The sequence below is a fragment of the Hyperolius riggenbachi genome, chromosome 6 (genome assembly GCF_040937935.1).
Source record: "Hyperolius riggenbachi isolate aHypRig1 chromosome 6, aHypRig1.pri, whole genome shotgun sequence".
Classification (NCBI taxonomy): domain Eukaryota; kingdom Metazoa; phylum Chordata; class Amphibia; order Anura; family Hyperoliidae; genus Hyperolius; species Hyperolius riggenbachi.
Window position 1 is genome coordinate 225,826,879 of NC_090651.1, and position 18,775 is coordinate 225,845,653.

Consider the following 18,775-nt stretch of genomic DNA (forward strand, 5'->3'; position numbering starts at 1 on the left):
ATTATAGCAAAAACGCCCCAAAAATGGCTCAAGCACCGCTTTGAAAACTGACAGCACACGGGAACGCTTTAGTCTAAACTACACCGTAGCACAACATGGTGTAACCGCTTTCTCTGCGTTTTTGAAAAAAATTTGGTCTAAAAACGCCTCTAAAGTGAACAAAGCCTCAAGGTAACTGCTATACTGTGAACCAATTTTGCTCTACAGCAACAATTAAAATGCACCTGAAGCGATGTGTAGCACAATTATCATTCCTTTTCTATCTTCCTCTGTAATGATTGATAACCTAGGCCTATACACAGTGGCGTAGCTAAGGAGCTGTGGGCCCCAGTGCAAGTTTTACAATGGGGCCCCCCAAGCACTCTATACATGACAATTGATACGGCGCACCAAAACCTGCCAATGGCAACTACAGTGTCAGAGGAGCAAGAAGGGGGATGGGGAACAGTTTGTTAATGATTACCACTATTTAAAGTATCTATAGAAGTGATTATTACCAGCACAGGACCAATAGAGAGCTAATACTGTAGTTGAGGGTGGCCCTTCGGGGCCGCTCTGGCCCAAGGGCCCCGATGCGGTGGCTACCTCTGCACCCCCTATTGCTACGCCCCTGCGTATACATCGGAACTGCAGTGTACTCTACCTGATAACTAATTTGAGGACATAAATCTTGTGTATTGCAGAGGTAAAACTTTCTGAGAGTAAATAATAGATTAGGTTTATCATGAGTCTGCTTGGAAACTCAGAGCCTTCTTTGACCTATTTGGTGCCCAGACAAGTTGACCTCTGCATGAAATTCCACTACCCCCACCCTACTAATACAGGTGAAACCAGCAGTTGCAGGTTAGTTCAGACTCTGCATAAGGATATCTGCTGTTAGGTTGTAGAAATTCACTACAATTCAGACACATATTGCTTACTGCAGGAGAAACAAGCCAGATGCTCTGTGTACTGCTCTCAACAGTCCAAACCACAGCTACCTTTCCTTACTTGTAGGTCACCAAGATTGAGGTCAGCAAGTAGCGGGGGTTATAGCCCACTGGGATACCAGTAAAACAGAAAACTGTTAGGCTGGGCGCACACTTGAACTGTGTGAAACAGCAAATGTTTTCCCCAAATTGTGTTTTACTGCATTTTCATTTTGTGTGCATTTGCCATTTTTAAAATTAGTTTGCGAGCGTATTAACTCGTAACATTAAAATACATTGATTGTTTACCATACGCAGGAAAGGAAAATCTGAATGCAGGCATTTTTATTTCTACAAATTCAAAAATTGTAATACATTGCATCCGCAGCTCTTTGTTTGACAAAAAACAGCCCCGCTTTTAGCAAGTGTATGCCTCCACCTAAGTGGGCTGTAAATGTCAATGCTGGATACACACGGTGCGTTCGCGCACTCGATTTTCCCGTTGATTCCCGTCGATTCGTTTATTTCCAACATGTCCGATTTGGATTTCGATGGATCGTTAGGTCGATTCGCATGCAAAGTATGCCGAATCGACCTAACGATCCATTGAAATCCAAATCGGACATGTTGGAAATAAAACAAATCGACGGGCAGGGCCGGATTTACAGCTCAGGAGCCTATAGGCACATAAGCTCTGGCGCCCTAAACTCCGCCCCTTAACAGACCACACCCCCTAACGCCACGCCCCTTTTTCTTATTTAATAAAACGACACAATGTAATGTAGATACCCAGATAGGTAGGTGTGAGGTAGGTATAGACAGCACAGAGAGAAGTCAGTGGGGATTGATAGGTAAGTGGGAGAGTACAGCAGGTAGGTATACTGAGCACAGAGAGGAGTCAGTGAGGGTAGGTAGGTGGGAGAGCACAGAGAGGAGTTAGTAGAGGAGTCAGTGGGGGTAGGTAGGTAGCAGAGTACAGCAGGTAGGTATAGAGGGCACAGAGAGAAGTCAGTGGGGGTAGGTAGGTAGCAGAGTACAGCAGGTAGGTAGAGAGAGCACAGAGAGGAGTCAGTAGAGGAGTCAGTGGGGGAGGTAGGTAGCAGAGAACAGCAGGTAGGTATAGAGAGCACAGAGAGGAGTCAGTTGAGGAGTCAGTGGGGGTAGGTAGGTAGCAGAGTACAGCAGGTAGGTATAGAGAGCACAGAGAGGAGTCAGTGGGGGTATGTAGGTAGCAGAGTACAGCAGGTAGGTATAGAGAGCACAGAGAAGAGTCAGTGGGGGTAGGTAGCAGAGTACAGCAGGAAGGTATAGAGAACACAGAGAGGAGTCAGTGGGGGTAGGTAGGTAGCAGAGTACAGCAGGAAGGTATAGAGAGCACAGAGATGAGTCAGTGGGGGTAGGTAAGTAGGTAGCAGAGTACAGCAGGTAGGTATAGAGAGCACAGAGAAGAGTCAGTGGGGGTAGGTAGGTAGGTAGCAGAGTACAGCAGGGTAGGTATAGAGAGCACAAAGAGGAGTTAGTGGGGGTAGGTAGGTAGCAGAGTACAGCAGGTAGGTAGAGAGAGCACAGAGAGGAGTCAGTGGGGGAGGTAGGTAGCAGAGAACAGCAGGTAGGTATAGAGAGCACAGAGAGGAGTCAGTTGAGGAGTCAGTGGGGGTAGGTAGGTAGCAGAGTACAGCAGGTAGGTATAGAGAGCACAGAGAGGAGTCAGTGGGGGTATGTAGGTAGCAGAGTACAGCAGGAAGGTATAGAGAGCACAGAGAAGAGTCAGTGGGGGTAGGTAGGTAGCAGAGTACAGCAGGAAGGTATAGAGAGCACAGAGAGGAGTCAGTGGGGGTAGGTAGGTATAGAGAGCACAGTGGAGGTAGGTAGGTGGGAGAGTACAGTAGGTAGGTAAAGAGAGCTCATGCACAGAGCAGTCAGTGGAAGGGTTAATGCGGACCTGGACATAGAACTTCTGCTCTTCTCTGAAAGATACACATATAACATTTAAAGATTCATTACAGCTGATACTAATCCTGCAATAAATCTGCATTGTGTCTACTTCCTTCGTTTGTGGAAGCAGACATAGGCTTAACATTCTGTGCTTTCAAACAAGCTTAACAGAGTCATCAATCAGTACTGCTTACCCGGGGCTTTCTCCAGCCCCTGGCATCCGCTATGTCCCTTGCCGCAACTCCGCTCTTCAGCGCTGGCTCATGGTGCCTTGCCAGTGTCCTCTACTGCACCACTGTTAATCACCTCCACATGGTCCGGAGTGTACTGCGTCGACGGCGATGCAGAACTACTGAGCCTGCACAGTACACCCCGAGCCACGTGGAGGTGATTCACAGCGGCACTCGCACAGGTGCAGTAGAGGACGACCTGTTGGTCTGGGACCGGGGGACAGCGGCGGATAGCGGAGCTGCGGTGAGGGACATAGCGGCTGCCAGGGGCTGGAGGAAGTAGTACTGGAGGGTAGCATTATCTGATTGATGACTCCTAATTGATGACAGGGGCAATCAGGTGACACAGGGAAGAAATTACAAACTTGTGATTAGACAGATTAGTGGGGATTAGACAGGCTAAACTCTAATACATACTGTGCACTTCATGTTTTCCTTCTGTCCTGTGCACGAGTTCAGGTCCACTTAATTCTCTGCTCCGGAGGACTGGGTGAGGCTTTTCTTGAGCTGGAGATTATTCCAGGTGCTTTGCACAGGCAGGCAGCTCTCCTAGGAGTCGGAGGGGGCGGAGCCGCAGAAACTTCAAGTCCCTCTTCTCCAAGTATGCCGCGCGGCTACGGACAGCGGCTGAGGGGAACTTGGGGGCAGAAGAAGGCCATGGCAAAGGAGACCCTAGAATGCGGAGGAGCGGCGGCCGCCCAAGCAGCCCCCTCGGCGGTGACAGGAAGGATGCCCACGGTTCCTCCATGCGTCTTAACGTCACTCCTCAGCAGCGCTCCCTGCGTCCTCTCCATGGCTACACACAGCGTGACATGCAGAGGATGCAGGGGGCGCTGCTGAGGAGTGACATCAGCGCTGGGTCTGGAACACACACAATGTAATTTTACATGCGCCGCTCTCCGGCGCAGAAGGATGGGGCAGCTGCCACTTTGTTAACGAATGGAGGGAGGAAGGGAGGACGAGACAGAGACACTGTGGGTGGGCAGTGACCCACCCGCCCCTCACAAACGGCTCCGCCCCTAGGCACGTGCCTACAGTGCCTAATGGTAAATCCGGCCCTGTCGACGGGAATAGAGCGGGAAATCGAGTGCGCGAACGCACCGTGTGTATCGAGCATAAGTTAGGAATGGCAGCACAATGGCCAGTGCAATGGACGGGAATGGACATTAGGCAGTATGAACCCCACAGGCAGTACATTAGGCAGCGCAACCCCCACAAATTTGGACTACAGTGAGTGCCAAGAATGGGTGGGAGTAAGTGGACTGGGCTGGAAGCAGATCAGCAGATTGAATCAGATAATGGGGTGCTGTAAATGTTTGAGGCACAAGCTGGAATAGGCTGCAAGTGCTGGGGATGGGGGAAATTATGCTGGAGCACAAACTTCTATTGCTATAGACAGTAGTCTTCTCAGAGAATTCATTCTGTTCCCATCCCCTTGGAGTCTGGTGATCTGATGATGCTGAGCCAAGCAGCTATAACTGATTTATTTATTGAGCCAGCAGTTTCCTTAATCATTTGTACTATTGGGATGTCTGCATGTATCTGAAAAAAAAAAATCTTTGTGGGATGTGCTTACCTCTTCACATGACCATGTGCCATGCTGGAACCATCTTGCCACCTCAGTAACTTTTGTTCCTATTTCACAGGAGTTTTCCAATATAAGGTAACATGCAGCTCTACAAACAATGCAATATGTGGATGCATTAAAGGCAAGAAGTGTGTTGATGAGAAGTGCTCTATGTGTGAAAGGAACCCATGTCCAGCTGGCCATCAGCTTCAAGGGAAAGGTAAGTCCAAAGTGCAAGTACCAAAGACATGGGCCCATATGCAATTCACATTTTCACCTGAGTTTTCTCCTAGGAGATAATTTTTCATCTTTGATTTAAAATAACTTTCCAGCACTTTTCAACTAAAAAAGTACCAAAAGTAGATGAAAAAGTACTGTGAAAATTATTTTGAGTATTTTCTTCCTTTCTGGTGGCTTAAATGGCATTTTATTGACAAGTCTAAAATTATCACCTAGGAGAAAACTCACATTGCTCACCACTTGTAAACAACAACAAAATATATTTAAAGCGCTTTTCTCCCGTAGGACCCAAAGGGCATAAGCTTGTCTCAGATCCGTACATAGTGATGGGTTACAGGGGAAAATGTTATGTGATCATAAATGCCAGACTTAAAGAGTAACTGTCAGGCTGCAGAAGCTAATTTAAACCTCTATTCTCCTGTGTTAAAAAGTTTAGAAGGAAGCCAAAAAGCCATTAGTGAAGATAAAAATCTCAGTTACCTTTGATGTGTGCTTATCAGCAAAATCTGTTAGACCCAAGAGGACGCAAGCCGCATACTATACTGCAAAGCATTCTGGGGCCCTCCCCTTGGCTGCTAATGAGACATTACAGCAGCTTGTAATCAGTCCAGCGCGTAGCACTGATAAATCTCCGGGCAGAGTACACTGCAGGAGTCAGCTATTGTTCCTAGCCGCATGGCTCATTAATATTCACTGCACACTGTGTTATTCAGTAGGAGCTTTTCTGTGATCAGGAAGCAGGCAGGACATGACGACACATTTGACAGAAAAACATGGAGCCTGCCATGAGCTGTCAGAAGCATCTATCTCTGCATATACTATATACAAATTCTGTGAAATCCAAACGTGGACAGTGAAATGCATATGTAATGTAAGTACAGCCAATCTTTAGCTACTGATATAGGTGTTTATTTTCTCTGAGACCTTATACCTAACAGCTCCTCTTTAACAGGTGGCCTTTCAGTTTTGATTTAAATGTGTCCAGGGTTGGAGCTGTCTTGATTTAGTTTAGTATTTGGAAAGACTTTCTAAAGGGTAGGGGCAGCATGACAGAAAGCTCTGGCTTCAAATGTTTTTGGGGGTCTGTCATGTCAGGTTTGAATGACAAATATAGCTGGGTGTCATCAGCATAGCAGTGGTATATTCAACCATGTTTTTGGATTATTTTTTTCCCAGTAACAGCATGTATATGGTGAACAACAGAGGGGATAGTATTGAGCCCTGGGACACACCATGTTTTAGTTGTACAGGGTTGGACCAGAAAGGCTACCCTTTGTGTTCTGTTAGCCAGGAAGGAAGAGAACCATTGGAGGACTAAGGCCACATACACACATCAGACCATAGTCTTTTGAAAATGAAAGATCACAGACCAATCTTACCACCCTTCATGTAGTATGAGAGCCATACCGTCACAGTCTTTTCTATGGAGCTGAACTCCACATCAGATACAAATCTTTGCAAGATGCTGTACAGACACAAAAGATCAGTATCTGCAAAAGATCTGTTCCTGCAAAATGCATTCATAGTCTGAGATCTGCAGATCATCATACACACCTTGTGTAACTGACATTCATCTGCAGATCTGAAAATCCATCCTGGTGGATCTGATCTGCAGATGAATGTCTGTTAAACAAGGTGTGTATGATGATCTGCAGATATCATAGAGTATGAATGCATTTTGCAGGAACGGATCTTTTGCAGGATCAGATCTTTTGCAGATACTGATCTTTTGAATGTGTACGGGCATCTTTGTATTCAGCATCTTGCAAAGATTTCTGTCTGATGGGGAGTTCAGCTCCATAGAATAGACTGTGTAGGTATGGCTCTCATACTACATGGAATGGGGTAAAATTGGTCTGTGATCTTTCATTTTCCAAAGACTATGGTCTGATGTGCGTATGAGCCTTAAACATCAAACCATCAATGCCTCTTGCAGCTTGTTAAAATGACATTGAAGCGAAAAAAAGTATGATATATTGCATATAGCAAGTATGATTTATTTTTAGTTATAAAGCTTTATTTTTATAACATTGCATCATTCTCTAATATTTGCAGTTTACAAACTACACTGTGAAACAGAGCAGAGTTAACAACCTTTTTGAATTTTCCTGCAGTAACCCTGCAGTAGCCCTGGGCTCGCTACATGATTGCCGCTGCGCAGCGGCATCCCCCCACCCACTCCGATCGCCTTCGGCGATCAGAGTAAGCAGGAAATCCCGTTCAGAACGGGATTTCCTGCTGGGCTTCCCCGGTCGCCTTGGCGACGGGGCGGGATGACGTCACGGACGTCGTGACGTCAGAGGGAGTCCCGATCCACCCCTCAGCGCTGCCTGGCACTGATTGGCCAGGCTGCGCAAAGGGTTGGGGAGGGGGGGGCTGCGCGGCGGGTAGCAGCGGATCGGCGGCGAGCGGCGGCGATTGGAAGTTACATGCAGCTAGCAAAGTGCTAGCTGCGTGTAACAAAAAAAATATGCAAATCGGCCCACCAGGGCCTGAGAACTCCTCCTGCGCGACATACCCCGAGCTCAGCTCGGGATTATCACCCAGGAGGTTAAACAAGAAATCGTGAGACAGGTTGAGATAAATGATTCAGAAAACAGCACTGTAGCTGACCAAGCTTAGGCCACATACAGACATCAGACCATAGTCTTTGGAAAATGAAAGATCACAGACCAATCTTACCACCCTTCATGTAGTATGAGAGCCATACTCTACACAGTCTTTTCTATGGAGCTGAACTCAACATCAGAAAAAAATCTTTGCAAGATGCTGCACACACAGATGCTGTACAGACACAAAAGATCAGTATCTGCAAAAGATCTGTTCCTGCCAAAAATCCATTCCTGCAAATTGCAATGATAGTCTATGAGATCTGCAGATCATCATACACACATGATTTAACTGACATTCATCTGCAGATCAAGCAATCTGAAAAATCCATCCTGGTGGATCTGATCTGCAGATGAATGTCAGTTAAATCATGTGTGTATGATGATCTGCAGATCTCATAGACTATCATTGCAATTTGCAGGAATGGATTTTTGGCAGGAACAGATCTTTTGCAGATACTGATCTTTTGTGTCTGTACAGCATCTGTGTGTGCAGCATCTTGCAAAGATTTTTTTCTGATGTTGAGTTCAGCTCCATAGAAAAGACTGTGTAGAGTATGGCTCTCATACTACATGAAGGGTGGTAAGATTGGTCTGTGATCTTTCATTTTAGTCTGATGTGTGTATGTACCCTTAGTCGAAGAGCTCAGAGAAGCTCTTTTGCATAAATAACTGAAGTTTCTTAACTAGTTAAGGACCGCAGTGATTGAGATCTACGCCCTGTTTTGGTGGGCTCCTGGCTCCAGTGGTATGTCCGCGCCTTCCCCACCCCCCCTCCGTTCTGCTGACCGCCACATTCTCCCTCTTCCCCGCACTGAGCTTTGGGGAAGGATAAAGGCGGCGCACACAGACTCCCAGAGTAATGGTTCCAGGCACTGCAGTATCCTTCTATACTCTGCACTACTTTTAAAGCCTGGTACACTCATCCAATTTTGATTGGCCAATTTTACCGCTTCCATGTAGCATGAAAGTTTACCTACATAGTCTGATCATAGTATTCAATATCTGTTGACCCTCATACTACATCATACATGTCATACTCTGGCCCGCGGGCCAAATTGTGGCCCACAGAGCAAACAAATTTGGCTCGAAAGTGGTTTCCCCTCTTTGCTTTATGTTTTGCCCACTGTAGACCACCAGGGAGGCTATATTGGAATTGAAGCTCTAGATCACCAGGGAAGCCATATGGGAGAGGGAGGGGGAAAGCACTAGATACCAGGGAACGGTATAAGGGATTGAAGAGTGGTCCCTAGACACCAGGGAACTTTATAGGGGTGGGAGGGGGCCTCTAGACACCAGGGAAGTGTATAGGAGAGGGAGGGAGGACCAATAGATACTAGGGAGGGATAGAGGACCACTAAACACCAGGGAACAGAATAGGGGAGGGAGACTCACTAGACACCAGGGAACTGTATAGGGGAGGGAGGGGGCATTACACACCAGGGAACTCTGTGGGGGGCGTTAGAAACCAGGGAACTTTACAAGGGAGGAAGCAGATTCCTGGAGATTGAGGTTGGCCCTCACCTTTGTATTTGAGTTTGAGATGGGACACAGAGGCATGTTCTCTGCCTCATGACATGACTCTGTCCCCCACATTCGCTCTCTATCACCCCTCGCAATTAGCAACAATATTTGTCGCTATCTCGGAGGGTAGTGGGAGGAGAGGGATTTCCTGCTCAAGTTCCTGCAGGCTTTCCAGAGCTGCCATTGCGCAGCGCTCTCTCCCTGGCCATGCCCCCTGCATGCTGGCGGGGGGCCTCCCTGCACACTGGGAGAGCAAGATCTCTCTCCTTCCAGCATCGTGACCCAGAGGTCACAATAGTGAAAGTGGAGCAATATGGCCCTCAGAAATGGTGGAGAGCGGCCCGGATTGCGGCTACCTGCTTTGCCCAGCCCCCCCGAATCAGGTAGCCTAGGCTCTTGTTTAATTATATGAGCCCACTAAGTATCAAAATCAACAACCCCCCCCCCCTTCCCCCCCCCCCCCCTAATTTTCAAACAAATGTTTTGTACTTAAAGGGAACCTAAACAGAGAATGGTTTGGATTTTTCCTTTTAAAATAATACCAGTTGCCTGACTCTCCTGATGATCCTGTGTCTCTATTCCTTTTAGCCACAGCCCCTCAACAAGCATGCAGATCAGGTGCTCTGACTGGAGTCAGACTGGATTAGCTGCATGCTTGTTTCAGGTCTGTGATTCAGCAACTACTGCCCCAAAGAGTTCAGCAGAACTGCCAGGCATCTGGTATTGTTTATAAGGAAACATCCATATCCCTCTCAGTTAAGGTTCCCTTTAAAGCAGAGTTCTCCAACCCTGTCCTCAAGGCCCACCAACAGTACATGTTTTGCAGAAAACCACAAACATGCACAGGTGAGGTAATTGGTGTCTCAGCAGAGCTGATTAACCACCTCTGTGGATTTCCACAAAACATCCACTGTTGGTGGGCCTTGAGGACAGGTTTGGGGAACACTGCTTTAACCTCTTGAGGGCCGCAGTGCTAAACCCCCTAGTGACCAAGCCATTTTTATTAAAATAGGCCACTGCAGCTTTAAGGCCAAGCTACAGGGCCGCACAACACAGCACACAAGTGATTTCCCCCCCCCCCCCCCCTTTTCTCCCCACCAACAGAGCTCTCTGTTGGTGGGGTCTGATCGCTCCCCCCCCCCCCATGTTTATTTATTTTTTTATACATATTATTGTTAGTGTTTTTTAACTAAAAAAACACTGTTACTTTAAATATCTTCCCTCCCTCCCCACAGCCGGCCAATTACGGCAATCGGCTGTCATAGGCTTCTGCCTATGAGAGCCAATCGCTCTCTTGTCCCCCAGGGGGACAGCCGTGTGACACGGCTGTCCCCAGTACAGCGCTGCTGCTGATCGCATCGCTGTACATGTAAATAGACAGCGATCACGCCGTCTAACAGTCTCCCGAGTGGCAATAGCCACTCGGAGACTAAAGGCGGGGCGGAGCTCCGCCCCCAAGCAGGAGATTGCGCGCAGGCTGCGTGCGATCTCCTGCATTAGCTGGCCCCAGGACTTTACGCCAATTGCTGTTAGGCGCTCCTGGGGCTGCCACCGCGGCCACGCCCATCAGCGTGACGTGGTTGGCAGGTGGTTAAAGGAATCCTAGGCCAAAATTAAAAAAAAAAAAAGCTTTACTCACCTGGGGCTTTCTCCAGCCCCTTGCAGCCAACTGTTGACTGCGCAGGCGCAGTAAGCCACGTACAACGTGGGCTTGATTGACAGCGGCAGTTTGCGCAGGAGCAGTAAGGATGACCCCCAGGATCGGCCTCTGCACCGTGCGCGGAGACCGGGATGTTGGCAGAGAGTGGAGCGATCGGCGTGGGACAGTCTGCTTCAAGGGGCTGGAGAAAGCCCTAGGTGAGTAAAGCTGTTTTTTAATTTGGCTGATAACTCCTTTAAGAGCATAATTTTAAAGAAAACTACAATGCATTAACATGAGAAACCATGCAGTGTTTGCAGAACTTGAATACTGCAAAGAAAACAAATCCTCTGTTCACTCCTAAATAAAATGGCAATAATGTTTTGACAATCAGTAATCCGTATTTGTTGGAATAACCCCGATTTGCACACAGCTTTCTTGCATTTTGGAATGCTCTCACACTGCTGGATGACTTCACTATCTGAAAAATAAATTGTATGTGTGCGTGTATGTATGTATGTATGTATGTATGTATGTATATGTATGTATGTATGTATGTATGTATGTATGTGTATGTATGTATATATATATATATGTAACTTTGATTTTTTTGTTTTTGCGGCACCATGGGCTTCTTCTCCTCCCATATGGTGCAGGATGCCCCAGGCTGAAGCATAGCTCTAGCCAGAGCCGGGACAAGGTCCTCCTGCACCCAAGGCTGAGACACCAAAGTGCGCCCCTCCACCCCTCCCACCCCAGCTGTCACTCACTGATTGCTGTTAGACTAAGAGGGCCACAGGGCCACAACCTCCCCAACACCTTAATATCTAGTTATCTGGCTTGCAGTCACTGCTATGTATCCCCTTTTCTTATTTCTTTCTGCTTCATACACAATTAGGAATGACAGCTGAATGAATTGTGCTCCCCCTCCTACACTGCGCCCTGAGGCTGGAGCCTCTCCAGCCTATGCCTCGGCCCGGCCCTGGCTCTAGCCCATCCAAACTCCGACCAAGAATTGAACTTTATTATACCAATCAGTAGCTGATACCCCCTTTTACATGAGAAATCTATTCCTTTTCACAAACAGACCATCAGGGGGCGTTGTATGGCTGTGGTGAAACCCCTCCAACAAAGAAATTCTGAGTACGTACTCTTGGCAGTTTCCTCTCTGTGAACCCTGTTGCATTGTGGGAAATAGCGGTTTCCAACTGCCAAAACAGCAAGCAGCAGCTACATCACTTGCCAGCAGTAAAAATGCCACCATGTGATAAATGTCACAATATAAATCAGGGATTTAAAATATTTTACAATGGGCAAACGCTGACTAAATCATTTATGCATAATTATTGTAAAAATGAAGCACTTTTTTATTACATTATTTTCACTGGAGTTCCTCTTTAAGAAAAATAACTTTCATCTTTGGGTTTAGTTCATACGGTGTAAAGCAGTGACTTTTTCACTTAACAATTGCATTACATATATTAAAAACGTCATGCTGAGATATGTTCTTTACAGAATGTGTGGAGTGCCCCCACGGGACCTTCAACCCTGGGACAGAAGGGACCTGCAAACCCTGGAAAAGGTAAGGCTCGAAATCTGGGTTGCCGCATGTCGCTTGTTTGTATTGTATGACACAGTTTTTAGGATTACTTATTGGCTATATATTATTATTATTATTATTATTATTATTAATTTATAAAGCGCCAACATATTCCGTGGCGCTGTACAATGTAAGAAAACAAACAAGGGATACATAACGATACAGACAATGATATACATCAAATATGAACACTGATACAAAATACAGCACTGCTGATTACAATTTGATTTAACATGATGACTAAAGTGTATAAATGTCTAACAGTGTGCAAGCAATTAAATTAATAACAGTCCATGACACAAAAGGATGAGAGCCCTGCCCTTGCGAGCTTACAATCTAAAGGAATGGGGTGGAAACAAGAGGTGGGGATGTATACAGTATATGTACAGGCAGTGCGCAATTAGGTTATTTAGTGGGTGCATGGCCTAAGCTAGAGAATATGCTTGTCGGAAAAGGTGGGTTTTGAGGGAGCGTTTAAAAATTTCAAAGGTGGGAGAGTGGCGAATGTGTTGTGGAAGGGCATTCCAGAGGAGGGGTGAGGCACGTGAGAAGTCTTGTACACGTGAATGTGAGGAGGTAATTGTAGAAGAGGATAGAAGAAGCTCGTGTGCAGATCTGAGATTGCGGTTGGGTTGGTATCTGGAGACTAGTGAGGAGATGTACAGGGGAGAGAGATTGTGGAGAGCTTTGTAGGTTAGGGTTAAGAGTTTGAACTGAATCCATGATACATGACAGTATATGACTGTTTCCTTATGTTAATAAAAACCAACAAAACCTTATGTTTAAAAAAAAAAAAAATTAAAAAATACACAATCACACACCCCAACCAGGAAATTGATTATCCAGCATGTTTATTGTGAATTACTTATCATAACATAAAAGGGGTCTCCACTACACAGGGTAGTTCTAAAAGCTTTCACAAATGCTGGATAGTCGCAGGATGGCGGCCGCATAGTGGCTTCCTTGTTCCTCCACCACGCATGGGCGCCTGATCTCACGATGCGCGAGATTCGCATGGAGCTCGCGCTCTCTCCAGTGTGAGCTTCTGTAAACAAACACTGGGGCTCGGTGATCAGCCTGCCAGCCGCGATTGCGACTGGCAGGCTGTTAGGAAAAAAGCCCAGCAATTTACTGTTTTACAGCACTGCGATCTAGTGCAGCGCTGTACAGGGGACAGCTTTGTCACTTAGGTGTCCCCTCGAGTGGCTCACAATCTGATCCCTCTTATAGGCTGATGCCTATCTTTCTTTTAATAAGAACCAATGCATTCCCCATATTTTTTTCAGTTTAAAGCTGAGGAATGCACTTCCTAAATTGTTGCTCTATTTTCCCATGCAGAGTGGTGTACCCCTTCCCATCTTTACTTCAGAGAGAACTGGGGTTGGTTTATATTATGACTGCTTCACACTGTAACACAACATACAGTCACTTATACCGCAACACAGATGCCATTCAAGTTGTTTGGGAAGCAGCAAATGCATTACTATTCATCATCAACAACAACAAAATGAATAGCATTGCACTGCTGTTGTGCATTGGTAACGTGAGCAATGGCTCTGTTCAATCAATGGGTCTCTTCTGCACTATGCACGGTTTAAAGGGGAACTGAAGAGAGAGGTATATGGAGGCTGTCATGTTTATTTCCTTTTAGACAATACCAGTTGCCTGGCAGCCCTGCTGATCCTCTGCCTCTAATACTATTAGCCATAGCCCCTGAACAAGCATGCAGCAGATCAGGTGTTTCAGTGGTTTAGACTTATAAGTCTGATCTGACAAGACTAGCTGCATGCTTGTTTCTGGTTTTAATCAGATACTACTGCAGAGAAATAGACCAGCAGGGCTGCCAGGCAACTGGTATTGATTAAAAGGAAATAAACATGACAGCCTCCATCTACCTCTCTCTTCAGTTCCCCTTTAACTGAAAATTCTTTCAAATGTCTATAACATTTTCCGTACACTTGCTAATTATAATTCTTCTCTGCCAGCTGCTCAGACATGAATGCTGCTGTTTTGGTACATGGGAACAGTACTTCCGATGTGATATGTATTCTCCTTGTAACGCCAACAAAGATATTAACTACATCATCATCTGTGGTCTCCAGCACGACACGTAAGTCCTTCCATTACATCAGGCAATTATCAAGACAAGACCCAAATATTTTATATCACCCTTTTCTCAGCAGAGCTGCAGCCACTAGGACGCACTCTATAGGCAGGTAGCAGTGTTAGGGAGTCTTGCCCAAGGCCTCCTTACTGAATAGGTGATGGCTTACTAACCAGTACACTATCCAGCCACCTTTCCTGAGAAATACATACTTTCTTTGTAGCTCTATACATTGCTAGCATGAATGCCAAATGTTTTCAAACTCTAAGGCCCCGTTCACACTGCACGCGTTTCCAGCCGCGTTTTGGAAACGCGTGCAGGTGGCCGACACGCACGACATCAGACATTGCATAGAGTGCAATGTCTGATGTTCACACTGCATGCGTTCCGGACCTGTGCGGTCCGGGAACGCATGCTGCACGCATTTTTTGTAAAAACGCATGGCTGTCCCATTCACTTTTCAGTGATGGGATCAGCCACGCAACGCATACGAACGCGGATGGCGTGCGTTCGTACGCGTTGCGGTCCGCATGCGTTGCGGTCCGCGTTCTGCAGTCTGAACAGGGCCTAACTTGATTTAAGCGCTGAAACGCCCAGAACACTCATCATGATCCCAGCATAGTCTGTCAATATAAGATCTCTCATGTTGTCCCCAGGCACTCTGAAAAAATGCTATTTTAGTAAATGCTGTAACAAGAGCTCCTGCTTTGTGCAGCTTACAGTATTTCTCATGCAGGAAGAATAATTACCCAGGCTATACTCCTACAGTGCACACAGATTCCAGGCTAGAAACTGTAAGTGCAGATTGTGCTTACAGTCAGTTTTGGAAATGAATAGCTCACTGAGATGGAAGGTTAATTTATAGTAGCGTGAAATTGTAACAACTTTTGTGCATTAATGGGCACCCCTGATCTAGGTATGTTTATTTTCGAGTAGTTCTTATTCTTGATGTATAAAGTGCCAATATATTCCATGGTACGGTAAAGTTAGAGCCTTTGTCGAGGAAGTTTCTGTTCCTAATTTTCTGTCCACTAGAATCACCAGTGGTCATAGTGGTCAAGTGTTGGAGGTACTGTGGACAAGAATTTGTGGATAATACTCCTCCTATCTATCTATCTATCTATCTATCTATCTATCTATCTTTCGAGAGAGACCTGTACCAAAAGTTGTTTCATAGGCAAGAGCAAGCAAGTCTCTGCTCAGAGCAATTCATGGAGATGTCTTTTTAAAGTGGTCTGAAACTCTGACATAACATTCAATAAAAATGGGTTTTCCTACTTTTTATTACTCCTGCAGTTATGATATTTGATTTTGTGCATAAGTAATATTGTCTGTTTACATATTACAAGTTTCCAAAGTGTAGTTTATCTTGCCCTGAAACCTGCCATCAGGGCCGGCCTTAGGTTTCACAGCGCCCTGAGCGAAACCTAATTTTGGTGCTCCTTTCCACGCACGCACGCGCACGTACACGCAAACACAAATAGTCACATGCAAAGAGGGATTAAGGTTAAATGGGGCCCAAGACAAGTATCATCTTTGGGCCTACCCTTGATCGCCACCTGGCTTTTTTTAGTAGCATTTGAAGTGAGGCCCCTAGTGTCTCTCCATCCTTTGCCCACTGCCCAAGTAGCCTTGTGGATGTTCCGGCTCTGGTTACATGCTTCCAGATACAAGACTCAAATAGTTTCATGCCTCCAGATAAAACTAGACACATGCCATTAACTAATTCATTAAAGTGGATCCGAGGTAAACTTTTACTCATTGCATAATTGTGTTCCTTTCATATACAGTAGTTTATAGGGCATTCCTCAAGCCAAATACTTTGTTTTTGTTTTAATACTCTAATTCCCTATAAACTAAACTAGCTTTGCCCACAGCTTTTTCAGAGAGCCTTGGCACTGTAGCAAGGGCTTATGGGAGATCAGTCTGGGCAGGAGGAGGTGGAGGAGGAGGTTACTAGCTAGAGATTTCAGAGGCAGAGGGGAGGAGGGAGGAGGAGAGCAGAGTGAATTTGTCACAGGCAGAGAGCTGGAGATGCTATCAGCTTTGCCTGTGTGTAATGTTTATAACCAACATGGCTGCTCTCATTGTATCACAGGAAGAAATAATCATATTCTATTGAAGCTGTTTGCAGCTAGATTTGCTGTGTAAACTATCTAAACTTTAGATAAGATATATAGACAAGTTACTTGTTATAGTTAGTATTTCATCTCAGATTCGCTTTAAGTGTTCACATGCAACCCAATAAAAATAAAGTTGTCACAATCTTCCAGATAAAATAATTGAGCATTTACACACTACCAGATAAAATAAAGTAGCCAGTTGCCTCACAATAAACACATTAAATAGGCAGGTGCGTCAAGATAAAACAATTAAGTAGCAAAGTCCGCCATGCAAACATAAATTAAGTAGCCAAGAACTTCTCCAGTATGGAGCAGGCTTCCAGGAGAGAATTGGTCGATGTGCCCTTGACTCCCAGTATCTTCGCACTCCAATACTCCAGTAAACAATCCACAGTGGAGTCGGCACCATCAATTTGTAATAAAGCTCTTTTATTCAAGCAGTATGATGAGCAATCTGTAACAGCGATACCCCTGCTGTTTCGGTCTATCCGATCTTTCTCAAGCCATCCAGCATCACATCTACTGACATCTACAATCGACCTCTCTTATATACTCCAACCACTATAAAACACCAATCAGGACTCAGCGGCTATCTAGCGAACCTGATGAAGAACTGCAGCAACTATGCAAATGTAATACCTCCCATATCGATGTCGCTCAAGCCCAATCCTATTCCCCTCCCTTGCATCAATACAAACGCCTGGGAACTACTTCATTATTCATGCAGACATATGTACAAAGGGCTTCCTTACCCAATCACCATGCTGCAGAGAGCCGCTGTGTGGTCTCCGCCCTCAGCGGCTCAATAGGGCTTGATTGACATCGATATGGGAGGTATTAAACTTGCATATTAGGTGCTGCAGTTCTCCATCAGGTCAGTTGGATAGCCGCTGAGTCCTAATTGGCTGAAGGATCTCTAATTTGATTGGTGTCTTCTGGTGGTTGGTAGATTTTAGATGTCAGTAGATGTGATGCTGAACGGCTTGAGAAAGATCGGATAGACCGAAACAGCAGGGCTGTCGCCAGGGACGTAACAATAGACCCTGCAAGGGATGCAGCTTCAGGGGGGCCCAGAAGCCGCAGGGGGCCCCATGGGGGTAGAAGTTTCTCTTCCCTGTGCTGAGAGACTGACAGCTAAGGACATGATGAGAAAAAGCGTTCTGCTCTCTGCAAAACTGTTCTAATGACTGCCTCTGCTCAGCCACTGATAAGGAATCATACACAGTTTTGCACAGAAAAATTTGTAGATAGTCCCTATTCAGTGTTCAGCAGGGTCTTATGTAGAATGAGTGTAATATGTAGCTGGGGCACATTTGTTTGTCTGTTGTCTGCACACCATGGGCTTGATTCACTAAACCGGGATAAGACAAATATCACACCTTATCAAAGATATCACACGTTATCAAAGTTAACACGCCTTATCAGAGTAGCATAGTGAGCGCTTCAAACCCACAGTGGTTCAGGGCAGGATGAGTGCCATTGCCAATTAGCCGGCATAAGTTTGTAGTGCTCGCTATGCTACTCTCATAAGGCGTGATAACTTGTGATATCTTTGATAAGGTGTGATATCTGTCTTATCACGGTTTAGTGAATCAAGCCCTATGTGTGTCTGTGTGTGTGAAAACATGCACATTTTAACACAGAAGCTAATGTAATTGATTGAGAAAATGTGTGCAGGGCTTCACTGCTGTCTGCTTTATCTACATGGGGAAAACATATTCAAGAATACACTAGCCAATTGAATAACATTGGTTCTCAGTTTACCTGTGCAGAAACCAGAGGGGGGCCCATCCAAAGTTTCGCAGGGGGGCCCAGTGATTTCTAGTTACGCCCCTGGCTTACAGATTGCTGATCATACTGCTTGAATAAAAGCGCTTTATTAAAAATTGATGGTGCCGACTCCACTGTGGATTACATAAATTAAGTAGCCATGCTCCCCAGATAAATAATAAAGTAGCAATGTGCCCATATATATCAGTATAAGGTAGCAAGATGTGCCCCTATATTTTAGGTAGCCATATCTGCCCACCATTGTTGGCTGGGTTCAGGGTGCTTGCTTGGGACTGGTTGCAGTGTGCAGGGAGACTGGGTGCCGAATGGCTGGGGCAAGGTGGCTGGGTCTGAGTGCGGGGTGGCTGGGGCAGGCTGCAGGCTGTGTCTAGATACAGGATGGCTGGAGTTGGGTGCAGGGTGGCTGGGGCAGGGTTCAGGGTGGCTGGGTCAGGGTGCAGACTGGGTCTCACAGCAAGGTGGCTAAGAGCAGGATAGCTGGGTCTGGGTGAAGGGTGGCTGGGTG

The 18,775-nt window shown here is 45.9% G+C and overlaps 1 protein-coding gene across 1 annotated transcript in view; it reads left to right on the forward strand.

The window, feature by feature from the left end:
- The window catches only part of TNFRSF9 (TNF receptor superfamily member 9), a 73,407-nt gene that overhangs the window by 41,266 nt on the left and 13,366 nt on the right, over window positions 1-18,775 (forward strand). Inside the window, exons 6-7 of the mRNA XM_068240484.1 lie at window positions 12,168-12,234; window positions 14,238-14,362. Coding sequence (XP_068096585.1) covers window positions 12,168-12,234; window positions 14,238-14,362 — 192 coding nt within the window. The remainder of the gene's footprint in view (window positions 1-12,167; window positions 12,235-14,237; window positions 14,363-18,775) is intronic.